The 18,262-nt window shown below is 37.5% G+C and overlaps 1 protein-coding gene and 1 long non-coding RNA gene across 2 annotated transcripts; one reads left to right on the top strand and one right to left on the bottom strand.

The window, feature by feature from the left end:
- Positions 1-713: 713 nt before the first annotated feature.
- On the top strand, positions 714-9,397 carry LOC134258803 (regulator of G-protein signaling protein-like; the record flags this gene model as incomplete). The annotated part of the gene is made up of 18 exons (XM_062741388.1): positions 714-802; positions 916-993; positions 1,313-1,454; positions 1,897-2,151; positions 2,262-2,747; positions 2,985-3,550; positions 3,690-3,752; positions 3,857-4,244; positions 4,336-4,516; positions 4,709-4,902; positions 6,280-6,397; positions 6,570-6,738; positions 7,208-7,334; positions 7,458-7,587; positions 7,969-8,098; positions 8,251-8,375; positions 8,467-8,636; positions 8,781-9,397. Coding segments are annotated over 18 exons (3,989 nt in total), but the record flags the coding sequence as incomplete, so codon positions are not given.
- Positions 9,398-9,465: 68 nt separating this feature from the next.
- LOC134258804 (uncharacterized) lies at positions 9,466-10,782 on the bottom strand. Its single transcript, XR_009990226.1, has 2 exons — positions 10,605-10,782; positions 9,466-10,032 (listed from the first exon to the last, which is right to left on the bottom strand). It is a non-coding gene; the product is annotated as an uncharacterized LOC134258804 (long non-coding RNA).
- Positions 10,783-18,262: the final 7,480 nt, after the last annotated feature.

The raw sequence follows: 18,262 nt of genomic DNA, 5'->3' as shown, positions 1-18,262 counted from the left end.
ATGCTTGCTTTAAACCCAGCATTAATTTGGATTCAAAGCTTACATGGAAGTCACTAGAGGGTGCAGAAGTAGGACATTTTCCCGAACCACAATTATCATATTTGAGATATTTTTCTCTTCGGAAGAGCACAAGCTTGCCTATCTGAGATTTTTTAAAACCATAAATTGCAAATGATACTACTTAATAGAATATATGAACTTGGTAGATAGGCAAGCCTGTGCTCTATGTTTTCCGAAACAAAATGCGCTGTAAAATTGATGAAAAATTGCATAAAAATTAGAAAATTTGAAAATTGACCTATTTTCTGACCCCTCTGTGACCTCTATTCCAAAACTTAGAACCAATACTCATTCTATGGCAGGGGTGACAACAGGTTCTTATGGATTAACTATTGCATCATTCTGAAAGACACCCAAAATCAGAGGCCAAAAAGGGTCTTACCCTATCTTGCCCTTTACAAACTAATGGTAACTCAAGGAAGTCAAGTTTCCTTTGTAGGTATAATAGAATACTCGAAATTACATCCCGAGGAAATATCCACGAAAATTGGCTCCCATGAATTTTAACTTGAGAATTCCGTAGTATTATTGTGGTGGAAAATCAATTTCACCACACTTTCTGAAGTAAGAACACTTCCAAGTTAGGCATGTTTTGCCTGCCATCGAATAGTATGTGGAGTATTAGTAACTGTAGATGTTGCATTTATTTCAAGGTCCAAAAATTCCAACCAATGAAGAGCTTGCATTCTTGCTCGAAGATAGAGCTTTTGCAGATTATTTCAACGTATTTCTTACTTTACCGGTAAGTAATAAAATTGCAACGAATGAAGTAAACCGTCTCATTTGATTACTATAGGAAATTATTTTATTTCGGTCAGACACACTAACCAAATATTTTACCTTTCATTCCTGCAGGTATTCGGTCAGCAGATATTCTACAATTTTATTGAGAAAGGATTTGTGTTCGAACCTCCCATAAAAAAGAAAAAGAACGTATGTATTGATACAATTTAAAGTTAAGAATTGTCTTACACCGTATCAATATTGTTTAAAATAATTATATAATGTAAGTTTATTACCGGAAAAAAAAATATTCAAGTACTCTTCAAAAATTTGAAAGATTTCACTTGAAACATGAAAATTTTATTTTTGTTTACAGAATTACACAGTTACCTATCTATATGTGTCATTCTTGTTCTTTTGAAGACACGTGAACTATAATCTAAACATGGTTTACAATATATATATATATATATACATGTATATATATATATATATATATATATATATATAAACTGATTAACTGTCGCAGCACGTGGACCGGCGATGCGTGTACACTTTCCTGACCCAGGAGAGGTACCCCCTCTTTGAAAACACCAGCCTTTTTCATGAGTACCTCCTCTGCTGCCGTCTCCGAGATGTGGAGGTGGATTTTCAATCCAGAACTTTTAAAGGTAGATTATTATTTTTTAGCACTTGAGTGTCTGGTATCATACATGTATTTAATTTAAAAAAAAACACCTCTGAAAAATAGTACCATCTCAACATAAGCTGCAACACATAATCCAGTAACACATTTTATCTGTTTGTTTCTTTGCTTCACGTGGATTGGAGAAGTGTTCACTCATATTGAGAAGCATCACTTGCCGATGGACAGGAGGAAGGCCCTTGATTCTTCAAGCTATTGGGCAATAAGGAATCTTTTTTCGTGTCAATTTACTCAGACTAGGAACTCGATTACTAGGAACTCGATTTTATAGTACAATGTAGTAGTTTCATCCGAAGGAGATGTTTTTAAGTCCAACAACAGATTCGGGCCCGTAACCTTGTGATTAACTTACTCTGCATTAACTTTAAATGCAGTTAAGATTTACCAAGTCATTTTTCTTTTGTCAGAGGAATCGGAGAAAAAAACCGTCTTTGCTCGCAATGTTCTCGGACACGTGCGCGGCATGCAGATGTTTCGGGAATACATCAGAGGGACAGCTGGTGAGAATGTGTTCAGATGCTGGATTGACATCGAGAAGTGGAAACGATCAGAAGGAACCGAACTCCAAAAGACGGAGATGGCGCACAACATCAAAATCACCTACCTGTCCGAAGGATCTGTCTGTGACCTCAGGACGAGAGGAAAGAGACTCGTATTTGAAGGTACATTAACGTCTCTATTAAAACTTCGCCACAGGTATCGTTTTAAAATTGAAATATTGTGGACGATTTGAGAAAGACATTTATCAATTATTAACTTTTCATATTTGAAGGCAAAATGGATTTTGAACTGATACCTGAAAAAGAGATATACGATGAAATCTTGGAGGCGGTTTGTCAGATGGATGTCCTGTATACAGTTGAACCCCGGGATGCATTCGAAAATCTCCAGAGAATTCTTCTCTCGGCATTAAGACGTTACTGGGTTCCACGATACTTCATTCATCTCTACCACATCGGTACTCCTCAGACGATCGCCTTCTTAATGCGAGAAACACCTTTTGATGTGGGTACAGTAGCACAGCAACGGAAACTTCGCTGTCGTATCATGTTTCCTCGCGTCTACAGTGCGTCGAGGTCAAGTCCAGGGTCGCCAACCACCCCTGTGTTTCTGTCGTGTGATGCAGACAAATTCCCAGAGTCTGCATACAGTTTGACGTCATCAGATATGCGTACGCAAACCCCAGATGATGTTGAATTTGACACTCTATCCCCTGACAGAAATATTGAACCCTTGGAACTCTTGTCACTTTGGAGCGGTAATGTCCTGTTCATGTTTTTATCAATCTTTAATTTCCACGATTTAAAAAGAAAAATCTTAAAATATACCAAAAGAATACCACTATTTCTTGCGTTATACGCCATATTGTAAAAGTGTAAAAAAGATTTTAAGAAAAATCTTAAAATATACCAAAAGAATACCACTATTTCTTGTGTTATACGCCATATTGTTTGCAATACTCGGTTGCATGAGAGTATTTTTTGTGCAATTTCAGGGCAAGGGTACTCGACGCAAAGATATAGTGTGAAAAGTGGTGGCATGAGTGGAGGCAAAAGAAACGAGACCGACGATACCTATGGTCTGAAGGAGCTAGAAGCTTGGGAGAAGGCAGAGTCCTCACGTTTACTGAGGGGGTCCCCAATGCTTTACGTTATCCCACTACCCGTAAACTCCTACGTCAAAGGACGCCGGCGGTTAAAGTTTGAGTGCGCTACTCTGGACAAAAACAGTAAACTTATGGCCGCCCTTGCGTCTGATGCACTGGCTGGCTCCCCATACAGCCAGTTCTTGAAGAAAAGCCAGATGCTTTTGGATTCCCGAATGTTTGAGTTCTGGAGTGACGTGCGTCGCTATATAGACGCAGATGAGACCTATCTGGATCCATACGGCATTCCTGTTAAGCGGAAAATAGCGAGGAGAATTACTGATAAATATCTCATATTTAACAACGATCTGGAGTATGACATTTTCTCGGATCAGTTGAAAATGACTCTTTTTCAAAGTATGAGTTCCCGAGACGACATTTCCTTGATTTCAAACACCCAAAGCATTATTTCACATGTAAGAATAGCAGCTAGAAATTACATGCATTTGGCAAAATTAAGAAAAATGACTTCACCTCTCATTCTGTTGAAGAAAATAATCTTCAGTTTAAGAATTTTGAATTCAAACTGTTGACTACAAGATTATCTTTTGACAGGCTCTGGGGGAATCCTGGCGACAATATTCAAGAGAAGAAAGAACATCATTTAGAATGAAAGTAGTGAGTAGCCTTCGACTGCGGGGTGTTTTAATGGTTTATTCAATATTTTTTAAGGGGATGGGGTAGGTAAAACCACTAAAATGAAAAGTTCTATTTTTCTGCAGTGTAGTTCAAAGATGTTTGACAGAAACATTATAGAGATTCCGCCCGGTTCAGCCTCCTCGCGCGGGCAGTCAGACCCACTGTTCTTCATCAACACTAACGTGCAGAGTCCCACAGGGCAGGCGATCCAGGGTACGGACGAAACCCCCGTCCTCAGTACGTCACCGGTGGACACGAATTCGCCGTACAGTCGCCTGACGACAGACCTGATGAATCTTACCATCACAGAGGAGCATTCCTTGAAGTCTATGGAATACGCCGTACTATGTGCTGAATATGGTCGTTGTGGAATGTTCCCACAAACTCCCGCCAAAATTGATGATCTAACAGACGTACTGTACAGTGACTATGGAAGCCTGCATATAAAGAGAGAACCAGCCAAACGACATGGTCAGTGAGAACATGATCTTAAACCGAATATCCCGTCTTTACAAATTTTGATTACCGTTGCCTAATAATAAGATGTTATTTCACTTTCCAGAATTTCTTCACAATCTTCTTCACAAACCAAAGATCAACATCGAGACTATACAGGTGTCGCGTCGTGTCATACTGGACACACCGGAAGTGACCGCTCTGGAGAAGGTTCACTACCGGTCTCGTCTCCAACGACTTGTGCTCCGTCGGCGAGGAATTCTTATAGAGCGACCGACCAGACCAAGGTCTGATATATATCAAATTACGCAAGGAGTAAACTTAAGTTTCTTTCAATAAATTTTTGTTTCTTCTTTTTTTTAGTTACAGGTTGACTTAAAACCATTCCTTTTCTCTACCACATGTTCTTAATTTTAAAAAATATATACCACAATGTAAGGTAAAATGAAAAAGTAAAATGTCGCTTGCATTTTCCCTAGAAATTTAATGGAGGTCTTGCAATCCCCGGTCCATTACGAGTTCTTTAAGAGGTTCATGATGGGGAACAAGACCGTCCACCCTCTGTTGTTCTGGAAGTACGTGGAGGATCTGAAAGAGGCCCAGTCTGCCAGACACCGGAATCACCTCATCTCCGTCATATACAGGAAATTCTTCAGCAAAAGCGCTAAGCAAGGTCCGTCTTCTCTTTGTTTTCATATGATTGTTGCAAGACAGCTTTTGTTTACCTTATTTGAAGAATATGGTAAACAATGCAAGATTCCAAAAGTTCTCTTAGGTTTAGGTTACTTGCTGAACAGTAAATTCTATAACGTTTAGGTTACTTGCTAGACTGTAAATGCTCTCATGTTAAGATTATTTGTTTGACTGTAAATTCTCTTATGTTTAGGTTACTTGCTGGACTGGAAATTCTCTTAGGTGGACATTAAATTCTCCAACGTTTAGGTTACTTAATAATTGGTAAATTCTCTTACGTTTAGGTTTCTTTTTTCTTGCGTTTACGCTACTTGTTAAGACTGTAAATTCTCAAACGTTTAGGCTACTTCTTAGACTGTAAATTCTCAAACGTTTAGGCTACTTCTTAGACTGTAAATTCTCAAACGTTTAGGCTACTTCTTAGACTGTAAATTCTCAAACGTTTAGGCTACTTATTGGACTGTAAATTCTCAAACGTTTAGGCTACTTGTTGAACTGTAAATTCTCAAACGTTTATGTTACTTGTTGAACTGTAAATTCTCAAACGTTTAGGCTACTTGTTGGACTGTAAATTCTCAAACGTTTAGGCTACTTCTTAGACTGTAAATTCTCAAACGTTTAGGCTACTTCTTAGACTTTAAATTCTCAAACGTTTAGGCTACTTCTTAGACTGTAAATTCTCAAACGTTTAGGCTACTTCTTAGACTGTAAATTCTCAAACGTTTAGGCTACTTGTTGGACTGTAAATTCTCAAACGTGTAGGCTACTTCTTAGACTGCAAATTCTCAAACGTTTATGTTACTTGTTAGACTGTAAATTCTAAAACGTTTATGTTACTTGTTGAACTGTAAATTCTCAAACGTTTAGACTACTTGTTGGACTGTAAATTCTCAAACGTGTAGGTTACTTCTTAGACTGTAAATTCTCAAACGTTTATGTTACTTGTTGAACTGTAAATTCTCAAACGTTTATGTTACTTGTTGGACTGTAAATTCTCAAACGTTTATGTTACTTGATGAACTGTAAATTCTCAAACGTTTAGGCTACTTCTTAGACTGTAAATTCTCAAACGTTTATGTTACTTGTTGAACTGTAAATTCTCAAACGTTTAGGCTACTTGTTAGACCGCAAATTCTCTTACGTTAGGTTATTTTTTGGACTATAAATTTTCTTATTATATGTTTAGATAAATTTTTGGACTGTTAATTATCTTACGTTAAGGTTACTTTTGGGATTTTGAATTCTCTTATGTTAAGTTACCTGTTGGACTGTTATTCTCTGATGATTAGGTTACTTGTTGGACTGTTGATTCTCTTGTTTGTATTACCTGTTGGACTGTTAATTCCCTTACGTTTAGGTTACCTGTTGGACTGTAGTGACGACATCATCCGTCAGATTCCTACCATGGAGAGAATTCCAACCAGTGTCCTTATCTGTGCCCAGGCCAGCGTCTTCCGCGCCATGGAGAGAAAATGGTAAAACAGGGGGTCAACTTACAACCCCATTTCATTTAAGAAAATAAAATCACAGTCAAAGTTTTCTTTCAGTATACATGTGCACATACCTACATGTATAAAAATAAACAAATGTCCAATTATTTATTTGATGACCCCCGGTTTAAGATTGCTTGCTGTCTAACCTGCGTAGGTTCCCCCGATATATGGAGACATACCCAGTTGACGCGGATTACCCACCTCCGGAGCATACAGAGACTAGCTTAGTGCCATCGCCAACATTTGCTGATCTCACTGAAGAGCTGGTCATCAACAAAGAGGCTCTAGCCAATAAAAAGAAATCGCCGAAGAAACGGAAAACGGTAATTACGCAAGACAACGTAAAGCATTGCTGTGTTTTCCATCTAATTTAACCTTACAGATTTGGGTTCCTTCCTTATGTTTTGAGTGTCAATCAATCAATCAGAGGAGGAGGAATCACACTGTCGCACAGTCAACTAGATGCGAACCTTCCTAAATCTGTCAAAGACCTTATGTCATACCTAATACGCAAGTTTCATTGCGATGCTCTTCAAGTATGATTGTGAGCATTGACAGTGTCAAAACAATTCTTCCAAGCAAATCAAAAATGTAGGTAGAGGGCATTTTGGAAGAATTTTCAGCATTTATTTTTTCAGCATAACACCATTGATCAACTAAAAAAAAAGCAGATACAGATGTACATAAAATATGATTGCAGTTGGGTCAAACGTTAGGTGGAAATGCAGTTTAAAAAATTTATTGATAAATATTATACCATGTATATAGTAAATGTTTTAATGTTTTATGCAGTTACATTTATGGCATGGATTTGTACATCTGATTATGGACTTCATGGATGCCCTAAGGGACGAGTACGAATTCAAACTCCTGGAGCTCTACCTCCGCAACGAACAGGAGAAGGACACCAAGCAAAAAAGTACCAAGACCTCCTAATAAGTTACCTACATATGAATCGACATGATTAGAAATATTTTATTTCATATTTTTGTGTAAATGACAGTTATGCTGTAGAGGATTTACGTTGGTTTTATATTTCCAGAGATGGCCGAGAAGTCGATGCTGACGTCCAGCACTATAGCATCCTTCCAGACGCGGGTCGTTCTACGGAATCGGCTCGTTATCGTCAACAAACTAGTGGCGGATCTAAACTTCTGGAACGAAGTGCAAAAGTACTAAACAAGTTTTTTTTATCACAACAATATTTTATTGAGCTCAATTCAAATAAAATTTGAGGGAAATGTAAATGTACACTTTACACGTTAACGTTTCTTTTAATTCATCCAAAGTTCGTTGACTGACAGTGTTTTGATGCTTTACGACCTGAGTGAGGGGAGACTTTCGTTTATAAAACAGCCTATTTAACTTTGTTACTTGTCACGAAAAAAGTGTTTAAGGGCAATGTAATCTGTCATACCAGTGTACTTCAAAACTTAAACATCGGGAATTAACCTTGTCAACAGAGTTATCTTGTCAACAATCACTGTTCTGTGTATTACAAAAATAAATCAATCATATAAATTATTAACAAGATTATCTTATTGTAATAAAAGGTTCAAAAAGCATATTGATGAGATAAGTACCCGAGATAACATAACCAAAGAAGACGTGGAGTTTCTGCAGCTGAAGGCCAAGTCTATCATAGACTGTTATCTGATATCGGAGGTTTTACCGCGAGTACAGGTTAGCGACATCTACATGTACAACATGCTTTTACAAATAGAAACACATGTACAAAATAAGATTAATGCTATCTGAAATATAATACACTGCATCTACACACTTCTTTCACAAAACACGTCTTGCTAAAATGAGTCGATATATATATACTATAGGTAAACATTCCGAGTGACCTGGCGACAAGCATTGCAGTTTCTCTCACCCAGTCGGGACCAACCAGAGGGCTGTTTCACGACGCCATGATTCTGATTTTCCCCCTTCTCTATTACTTCTGGAGAAGGTTGGTAAATTTTCTGTGATTTTAAGTAAGAATCGGAGAGCACTTGGTCGTCCATTATTGAGTATACCATTTAACATCTAATTTTTTTAAGGTTTCGGGATGAATGGTTAAAGGGTCATGATCCCAAAGATTTTTACTTTCGCCTTAAGGAGAAAATGACAGTTCCATGGGTTTCATCTACTCCTCATAAAGATCAAAGTGGTCCGAATTACCTAAATGTCCGAGAATCACAATGCCAAATGATGGCAGTGCATCTTCACGGTAAAGTTATTTTTCAACCCACCCCCCCCTTCCTGGGTAAGGCTGAAATTTGGTTACTGTTACAGTTGTGCTCTAACCTCCCTCCCCTTTTTGACAAGGTCGACAGTTTAACTAATTTCTGTCCTTATTTTTTTTTCATTATAGAAGACGAACCTTTTCGAATAAATTTTTCCATAATGGGAGGAATTCGCTACATGTTCACTAACAGACCAGCTACAAAAGGTGTAACCGTGCCAACAGTTGAACAGAACGCAAGGAGACAGCAGCAGATGCGACGGTCCCGCAGGGATAGCGTTAACCGCGTACATAAAACACACACTGAAGAAACTGCTCACGGCGAACGCAGACTCTCAAAGGTCGATATGAGGAAGAAAAGTAAAATTATCCTTGAAGATGAAGAGAGTGTTCGAAACTTGGACGAAGGTGATGCAGAGGTGAAATCTGAGAAAAGTCAGGAAATACAAAAGGCTGAGGGATCGACAGAGTCGTCTGCTACCACACTCTCTCCGCGGCGCAGACGACAGTCCACAGCACCCATAGTACAGCGGGAAAAAGCCTTCAGACTAAGTCAGCTTGTAGAGGAACTGAATACAGAGAGTGATAGGCCTATAGCCCAACGTTTACGCACACTGGATCAAGTCGTGCGGGCTGCTCTTACAACACAAACCCGGTCTCAGTTTACAGACGACAGTCCAGGCTCTGTTACATCTTTACTGATTTAAATCTAGATTGTAAATTAGATTAAAACTGGTGCCTATGTACCGGGTATTTGAAAGTTTTATTTTTTTAAAAGATAAATTCTGATATTGGGAACAACAGACGGTTTCCATAATTTTGGGACACATTCTATGCATATTTAATAAATTATGAGATTTAACAGTCACACAGTGGATATCTAAAAACGTCAAAAATCAATAATTATATTTTTAAAAAAAGTTCAATTAGTTCCTCCCACACACACTCATAGCCATGATCATTGACCTTATTTCTTGCTCCTAAAATTGACAAACTTGTCCACAACAAATAAAAGTATAGAGCCATTATTACTCTTTCCCTCCATGTACAGATAATCCATGAACACATTTATAATTTTTTGACTCTAAACTTACTCATTACACACATATCACATGCTGTACTCACTGCATAACCAATAATGGAATTCTTTCCTCTGTCATTTGAGCTTTTCAGTCTATGTAATACTGTCATGAGTAGATATCACACTTTCATTTTCCTCTCAGTCTCTTGTAACACAAGCATACATGTAACCACTTATCACATATTAACACAGATTTTCAACATCCCCTGGTGACTATGCTTCTCCCTTGGCCATTCTAGCTCGGTATTCTCTCATCTTCATTTTGTCATTTTCCATGCTTTCTATTCTACGATTTATTCTCTGATATGAAAAAAAAAATTATTGAAAATATTTTTTTAGTTTAGCACATGGGAAAAAAAAAATTGTAACTGCCCACCACCAACTACTAGTCAGCAAATATACATTGATGATGTATGATAAAATCATATTATCCAAATTTGATACTTTTTGATTCAGTTTTCTAATACGTAGCTAAATGATATGCACCTACTGTGTAGATTTATATATATAGGATCTCCCATGATTTGTAGTTGGATGTAATTTTATCCAACAAGTTGTGTGCATTTTTTTTTTTATTCCCGAGCCTTGGTGAGGGGATAAAAACACAAGCTCGATAAAAGTCATATCCAACTACAAATCATGGGAGTTTTTTTTTATCCCATGTTTAATACTTCACAGCCAAATTTTTACACTGTTTTTATATAGGACTCCACTTTATTTTACTTCATCACGCTTATGCAAAAAATCACAACTGCACTTAACTGTGGGATATCAAAAAAAATCTAATGTGTCATATCTATGGGATACAGTGGTAAACATTGGATTAAATTTAACTTTACAAACAAAAAAAACATATCAATATTGAACATTACCTCCTTCCTCAAACATTTCTGTACTTCTGAAAACAAAGGATCACAGTAACCAACATATTTCAGGACACCATGCTGCAAGAAAAGAAAATACACTGGAATTAAATTAAATGCACACCGTCACACATATAAATGGCATACCCTGGTTATTTTGACAAAGGGGTTAATTTATCTAGATTGACTGGCATTGTACAAAGGTAGGCAAGTAAAATTTTATACCTTTTCTGTCAGTGACCTTGATTTGAAATTGCCAGTATGACCTTGAATCAAGATCATTACACACAAGGTCATCAATTTTTGTAATGAAGATTATAACAAAGTTATTAAGGCCAAAAAAAATTAATGAATAGTATCTCAGGCACCGCCTCATCAGTTCAAAAATGGCAGCACTGATCAATTTTATTGACGTATTTGTCACAAGTGACATTGTGTCAATGTTTTATATTAGCTTATTGTACAGGTATTGGTAAGAGTTATCGTTTATTTCATTTACGCACTATTGGTCACTGAGTTGTACTTGTTGCTATTTTTATCAACGTATACTCGTCGAACCCGTTTGAGTAGTTTGGTCAGTTATTTATACTGGGTGTTGGCTAGTGTTTGTCAGAAGAGGTCTGGACGTCGTGAGTTATACTTTACCCATGCTTAGTGATCTTGGGTGTGCCTTTATATAACCCATGCTGTGTGAACTTGGGTGTGTTCTAGCTGTTTCCCCTGCTCTGTGATCTTGGGATTCAGGGATGTTTTGTAGCGGCGTTGAGAGCAAGACCTGGGGGCCGACAGTATAATTTTAATGTGTAAAATGCCACAGCTCAGTAAGTTTTTATACTTTACAATATTTTTGTTATTAGCTTTAAAGAGCAATATTCGATGTAAAACGGTTAGCAATATAGCGAGAATGTATATATTTACGCTCTAATTCATTTACTTGTTAAACGGCAAAAATACATGTTTTCTTTTGTTATTTGTTTGTAAAATCTAGTATATTGAACAGATATGTATTTTGAATATTTGATTAGAAAACCCTATGAAAATTGTAGGTGACCAAAATTGTATATTAGCTTTATTTGGACGGGAGGATTTATTTACGTGGTAAGGCTACTTGGATATGGTGGACCGGACGGGACACTATGGTGGACCACAGGGACAATATGGTGGACCATGGACGTGGTGTGGAGTGTGAATTTGTCCAGTGATGACCATGATTGAACTTTTGGCCGGTTTCATGTTTATTGTACATATGTAGATAAATTTATTGTTAATTTTTATAAATCTTGTTGTTTCTTGGTACACAGGAGGTCTTCCAAAATATTATTTATTTTGGTTAGTAAATTCTATAAAGAATCCATCACAACTTGAGGTCAGTTGTGACATTTTTGGTGGCAGCGGTGGGATAGACTTCCTGTTACCAAGTATACCTGCATTATTTTCACGGTTTGTAGAAAAGGCTTTAGTTGAAAAAGATTTCTATTGTTTGAATTATTTTTTTCGCAGGTTTTGTACAAAATATTTTTGTTCATATGCATTTTGTCATTTTCTTATTTTCACATTTGTTGTTTGTTGTTGCGTTGCATATTGTAACCATGGAGTATTTACAATTAGGAGAAAAGTTAGGTTTGCAAGGAACTGAGTTACAAGAGTTTGTTGACAGAAAAGAGAGAGAATATTTTGAAAGGGCGGAAAGGGCAGCAGAGAGAGAAGCGAGAAAGATTGAGAGCGAAATTGAATTAGAAAAACTTAAGAAAGAAACTGAATTACAAAAATTAAAAGCTGGAGAACTAGCTGTAGGTCCACTGGGTCTTGCTTCTCAATCGCTTGCTAAGTTGCCAAAGTTACCTCCATTTGATGAATCTAAAGATTGTATTGATTCATATTTACAGAGATTCGAAAGGTTTGCTTCATGTGCTAAGTGGGAACAGTCTTCATGGGCGATTAATCTTAGTGCTCTCCTGAAAGGTAAAGCTCTTGAGGTTTATTCTAGACTTCCAGTTTCAGAGGCTTTGAATTATGGGTCCTTGAAGCAATCGTTGTTAAGGCGTTTTCAACTAACGGAAGAAGGGTTTCGTGTCAAATTCCGTTCCAGCAGACCAGAACAGGGTGAGAATCCTTCACAATTCTTTGCTAGGCTGAACAATTATGTAGAGAAATGGTTGTCTTTAGCAGATAGTCCTAAAACATATGACGGTCTTAAAGATTTGTGTTTAAGAGAACAGTTTTTAAACAGTTGTAGTAAGCAGTTGGGAATGTATCTCAAAGAAAGACATCCGAAAAATGTAGAAGAAATGTCAAATCTCGCAGACCAATTTATTGAAGCTCATGGTTATACTTCATTCACTAAAGACTTTCAAGTTTTTCAGAAGCAACCATCAAGCACTTCTAGCGTTCAGAGTAACAGCAGTGGATCCATTCAAAAGCAACAGATGTACCAAGGATCACTACAGCAAAAAGGTGAAAGAAAATGTTACATATGTGGGAAAAGTGGACATTTGGCAAGAAACTGTTTCTCCAAGCAGAAGATTCCTCGAGCAGTACCTACTTCACACAATACTCAAAAGGCTGCAATGTTACAGAGTCAACATAACTGTGAGTTGAATTGCATAAAATCTAATGACAATTCTAGTTCCAACTTACAGAATTCTGCTGAAGTCAGGATGGACAACGCAATATCGCATCAAAATCAGCCTCACATAGGATCAGCATGCATTCCCCAACATAAACTGTTGCAGTGTTGTGTCACAGATGGACTTGTTAAACTTGCATGTGGACACGTATTACCTGTTATTGGAGGTGTCTGTAAGGTTTGTGAAAAGATGCCCGTTGCTATGGGTTATGTTGGTGAGAACTTTGTTAAAGTGTTAAGAGACTCAGGTTGTAGTGGTGTTGTTGTGAAGAGAGACTTGGTTACAGATGATCAGCTGACTGGACAAGTGCAGAGATGTGTTCTGATAGACGGCACAGTTCGTACAGTAGAGGAGGCTTCCATCTATGTCGACACTCCCTATTTCACAGGTAATATCAATGCTCTATGTATGAAAGAACCTGTTTATGATCTTATTATAGGTAACATCGATGGTGCTAGAAATCAGACGGATCCTGATCCACAGTGGTGTAGAAAGGACGAAAGAGAAGAGTGTAGTCAATTTCTTCAAGCAGTACAGACAAGAAATCAAAAGAAAAAAGAAGACAAAGGTATGAAAAAGCTAAATGTTACAGATTTAGTGGATACTGATATGACAATTGATCAGATGAAGCAACTGCAGATGGACGATTCTTCCCTGAAAGTGTATCGTGAGCATGCAGCGACTGGCAGAAAGAAGAACATAGGTGAAAATATAGAGACATGGTTTAGTGTTGAAAGAGGACTGTTGTACAGACATTATCATTCAAAAAAGGTTAGTGATCAAAAACTGTATAAACAACTTGTTGTTCCAGAACCTTTGCGACAGAAAGTTATGAAGATTGCGCACGACAGTATCCTAGGCGGACATCTTGGTACAAAGAAGACTCTAGACCGCATCATGTCGAATTTCTATTGGCCTGGAATCCAGGGTGACGTGACGAGATATTGCCAATCATGTGACATATGCCAAAGAACATTTCCTAAGGGCAAAGTGACGAAGATTCCGTTGGAGAAAATGCCACTTATTGATACACCATTTGAACGGGTAGCCGTAGATTTGGTAGGTCCGCTTTCTCCAATTACTGACAAAGGCAATAGATACATTTTGACTGTTGTAGATTACAGTACTAGGTATCCAGAGGCGGTTGCATTGAAGAACATCGATACAGAGACGGTGGCAGAAGCGTTGGTAGAGATATTCAGCAGAGTTGGCATTCCAAAAGAAGTACTGTCAGACATGGGTACGCAATTTACCTCCAACATTATGAAAGAGGTGGGTCGACTTTTATCATTTAAGCAATTAGTAACAACTCCATACCATCCAGCATGTAATGGACTAGTAGAAAAGTTTAATGGTACTTTGAAGTCAATGTTAAGGAAATGAGTTCTGAAAGACCAAAAGACTGGGATAGATATTTACCAGCATTGTTATTTGCTTATCGAGAAGTACCACAAGAAAGCACTAAATTTTCTCCATTTGATCTAGTTTATGCACGTAATGTTAGGGGACCTATGGCAGTTTTGAAAGGAACTGTGGACAAAGGAGGAGAAGGACCCGGAAGTGAAAACTACTTACCAGTATGTGCTTGACCTTAAGGAGCGACTAGCAAGAACGTGTGAGCTGGCTCAGAGAGAACTTCAGAAGTCCAAAGACCATTACAAGAAACAGTATGATAAAAGGACAAAGCCGAGATCTTTCAAGGTTGGTGATTTCGTTCTTCTTTTGCTTCCAACAGACCATAACAAACTTTTAATGCAGTGGAAAGGACCTTTCAAAGTAGTTGATAGAAAAGGACAAACTGATTACCAGATAGATATGAATGGACATATTCGTTTGTTTCATGCAAATTTATTGAAGAAATACAATGTTCGAGAGGAAAGGAATACAGACTCGCCAACAACTTTAGCGTCTTGTGTTGTTTTGGAATCGGAAGAAACAGAGGACTCAAGTAATGAACATTTGTTACATCTTCTTCCAATGAAAGCAACAGAATCATTCACAGATGTCAAGGTAAATCATTCACTGTCATCAGATCAGCTTGAAAACATAAATGATGTTTTACATGAATTTCAGGAAGTTTTAACAGATCTACCTGGTAGAACGAATGTTATCCAGCATGAAGTTCATCTCACTACCAAAGAACCAATCAGAAACAGACCATATCAGATACCGTATGCAGTCAGAAGTGCAGTCCGAGAAGAAATACAGCATATGATTGACATGGATATCATCGAACCATCAGAATCACCGTATGCTAGTTCGATTGTCGTGGCAAAGAAGTCCGATGGTAGCCAGAGAATATGTGTGGATTTTCGTAACTTGAACAAGGTAACGATTTTTGATCCAGAACCAATGCCAGATCCAGATGAAATCATGACTAAAATTAGTAACAGTCGTTTCTTTTCTAAACTTGATTTATGTAAGGGATATTGGCAGATTCCAATGAGAGAAGAAGATAGAGACTTAACATCATTTTTAACACCAGATGGTTTGTACAGATTTAAAGTAATGCCCTTCGGTATGAAAAATAGCCAAGCTACTTTTAATAGACTCATGCGGAAAATTCTAAAAGGTTTAGAGCATACTGATAGTTTTGTTGATGACATTCTCATTCATACAGAAACTTTTGAAGAACATGTTACAGAACTAAGAAAAGTGCTGGAGAGACTACAGAGAGCGCAATTAACAGCAAAACCCTCCAAATGTGAGATAGCGCAGACGAGACTAGAGTACTTGGGTCATGTTATTGGAGGAGGTACCTTACAGCCAACCAACAAGAAGTTGAGAGCTATCCAAGAAGCACCAAGGCCAGAGACAAAGAAGCAGGTTAGATCTTTCCTTGGTTTGATTGGCTATTACAGAAAATTTGTGCCAAACTTTTCCACTATTGCTGCTCCTTTAACTGATTTAACCAAGAAAGGTGTTCCAAACAAATTTGACTGGAAACAAGAACATGATAATTCATTTAAGAGTTTAAAATCTATGTTGCTCTACAGTCCAATTCTCAGATTACCAGATTTGACGAAGCCATTCATCTTAAGGACCGATGCATCTAATCATGGAGTTGGTGCAGTGCTGATGCAGAAGCATGATGGACGTACATTTCCTGTTGCGTACGCAAGCCGGAAGCTGCTAGACAGAGAACAACGTTATTCGGTGGTGGAGAAAGAGTGTCTTGCAGTTGTATGGGCTATACAGAAATTTCAGTCTTACTTGTATGGAAGAGCGTTTGTTGTGGAGACAGATCACAGACCACTACTGCATTTACAAAAGACTAAAGCTTCAAACGGCAGGTTGATGAGATGGTCTCTTTTTCTACAAGCGTTCAACTTTAGAACTGAAGTTATTAGAGGTGTAGATAATATTGGAGCTGATTTTCTCAGTCGTGTTGTTCCTGAGTAAGTTCGTATTCATAAAGACTTTGTTGTGTACATAGTTTTCCATTTTTGTCACAAAATTGCATTTTGTGTCTTAAGAAGGGAGGTATTGTCACAAGTTTTGCATTGTGTCAATGTTTATATTAGCTATTGTAAAGGTTGTTTGTGTCAATGTTTTATATTTATTGTACAGGTATTAAGAGTTATCGTTTATTTCATTTACGCACTATTGGTCACTGAGTTGTACTTGTTGCTATTTTTATCAACGTATACTCGTCGAACCCGTTTGAGTAGTTTGGTCAGTTATTTATACTGGGTGTTGGCTAGTGTTTGTCAGAAGAGGTCTGGACGCCGTGAGTTATACTTTACCCATGCTTAGTGATCTTGGGTGTGCCTTTATATAACCCATGCTGTGTGAACTTGGGTGTGTTCTAGCTGTTTCCCCTGCTGTGTGATCTTGGGATTCAGGGATGTTTTGTAGCGGCGTTGAGAGCAAGACCTGGGGGCCGACAGTATAATTTTAATGTGTAAAATGCCACAGCTCAGTAAGTTTTTATACTTTACAATATTTTTGTTATTAGCTTTAAAGAGCAATATTCGATGTAAAACGGTTAGCAATATAGCGAGAATGTATATATTTACGCTCTAATTCATTTACTTGTTAAACGGCAAAAATACATGTTTTCTTTTGTTATTTGTTTGTAAAATCTAGTATATTGAACAGATATGTATTTTGAATATTTGATTAGAAAACCCTATGAAAATTGTAGGTGACCAAAATTGTATATTAGCTTTATTTGGACGGGAGGATTTATTTACGTGGTAAGGCTACTTGGATATGGTGGACCGGACGGGACACTATGGTGGACCACATGGACAATATGGTGGACCATGGACGTGGTGTGGAGTGTGAATTTGTCCAGTGATGACCATGATTGAACTTTTGGCCGGTTTCATGTTTATTGTACATATAAATTTATTGTTAATTTTTATAAATCTTGTTGTTTCTTGGTATAAATTTATTGGTTAGTAAATTCTAATTTTTATAAATCTTGTTGTTTCTTGGTTTTTACACAGGAGTTGTACATTCCAAAATATTATTTATTTTGGTTAAAAAGTAAATTCTATAAAGAATCCATCACAACTTGAGGTCAGTTGTGACATTGATGCAGCATTTGTGAAAGTTTGGTTTATACAATGTTATATAAGCCTTATAGTTTTTGGTAATAGACCTGCAACCATAACTTTTACCTTGTCTATTATCTGAAAAATGTATGTCCAATTCAGCATCCGAAGCAAGTCCATTAGTGTGCATCCTTAGATGTATCATCCATGCAAGTTTGCTCATTATAGGGCTCATAGTTTATTGGAAATGAAACATGCATTAAAACTAACATTTTCACTCATCCACAAAAAGTAGGTCAGATTCAGCTTCCGAAGCAAGCCTGGAAGTATGCATCCTTAGATGTATCATCTATGCAAGACTGGTCATTAAAGAACTCATAGTTCCTTGGAAATGAAACCTGCACCAAAAACTTTTAACTATTCACTCAACCGGAAAATGTAGGTCAGATTCAGCATCCGAAGCAAGCCTGGTAGTGTGCATCCTTAGACGTATCATCCATGCAAGTTTGGTCAACATAGGTCCTATAGTTACTTGCAA

The sequence above is a fragment of the Saccostrea cucullata genome, unplaced genomic scaffold (assembly GCF_032062105.1).
Source record: "Saccostrea cucullata isolate Sc308-1 unplaced genomic scaffold, CSIRO_AGI_Scuc_v1 ctg12620, whole genome shotgun sequence".
Taxonomy (NCBI): domain Eukaryota; kingdom Metazoa; phylum Mollusca; class Bivalvia; order Ostreida; family Ostreidae; genus Saccostrea; species Saccostrea cuccullata.
Note: the sequence above shows the minus strand (reverse complement) of the source record. Positions and strands in the feature narration are given on the sequence as shown.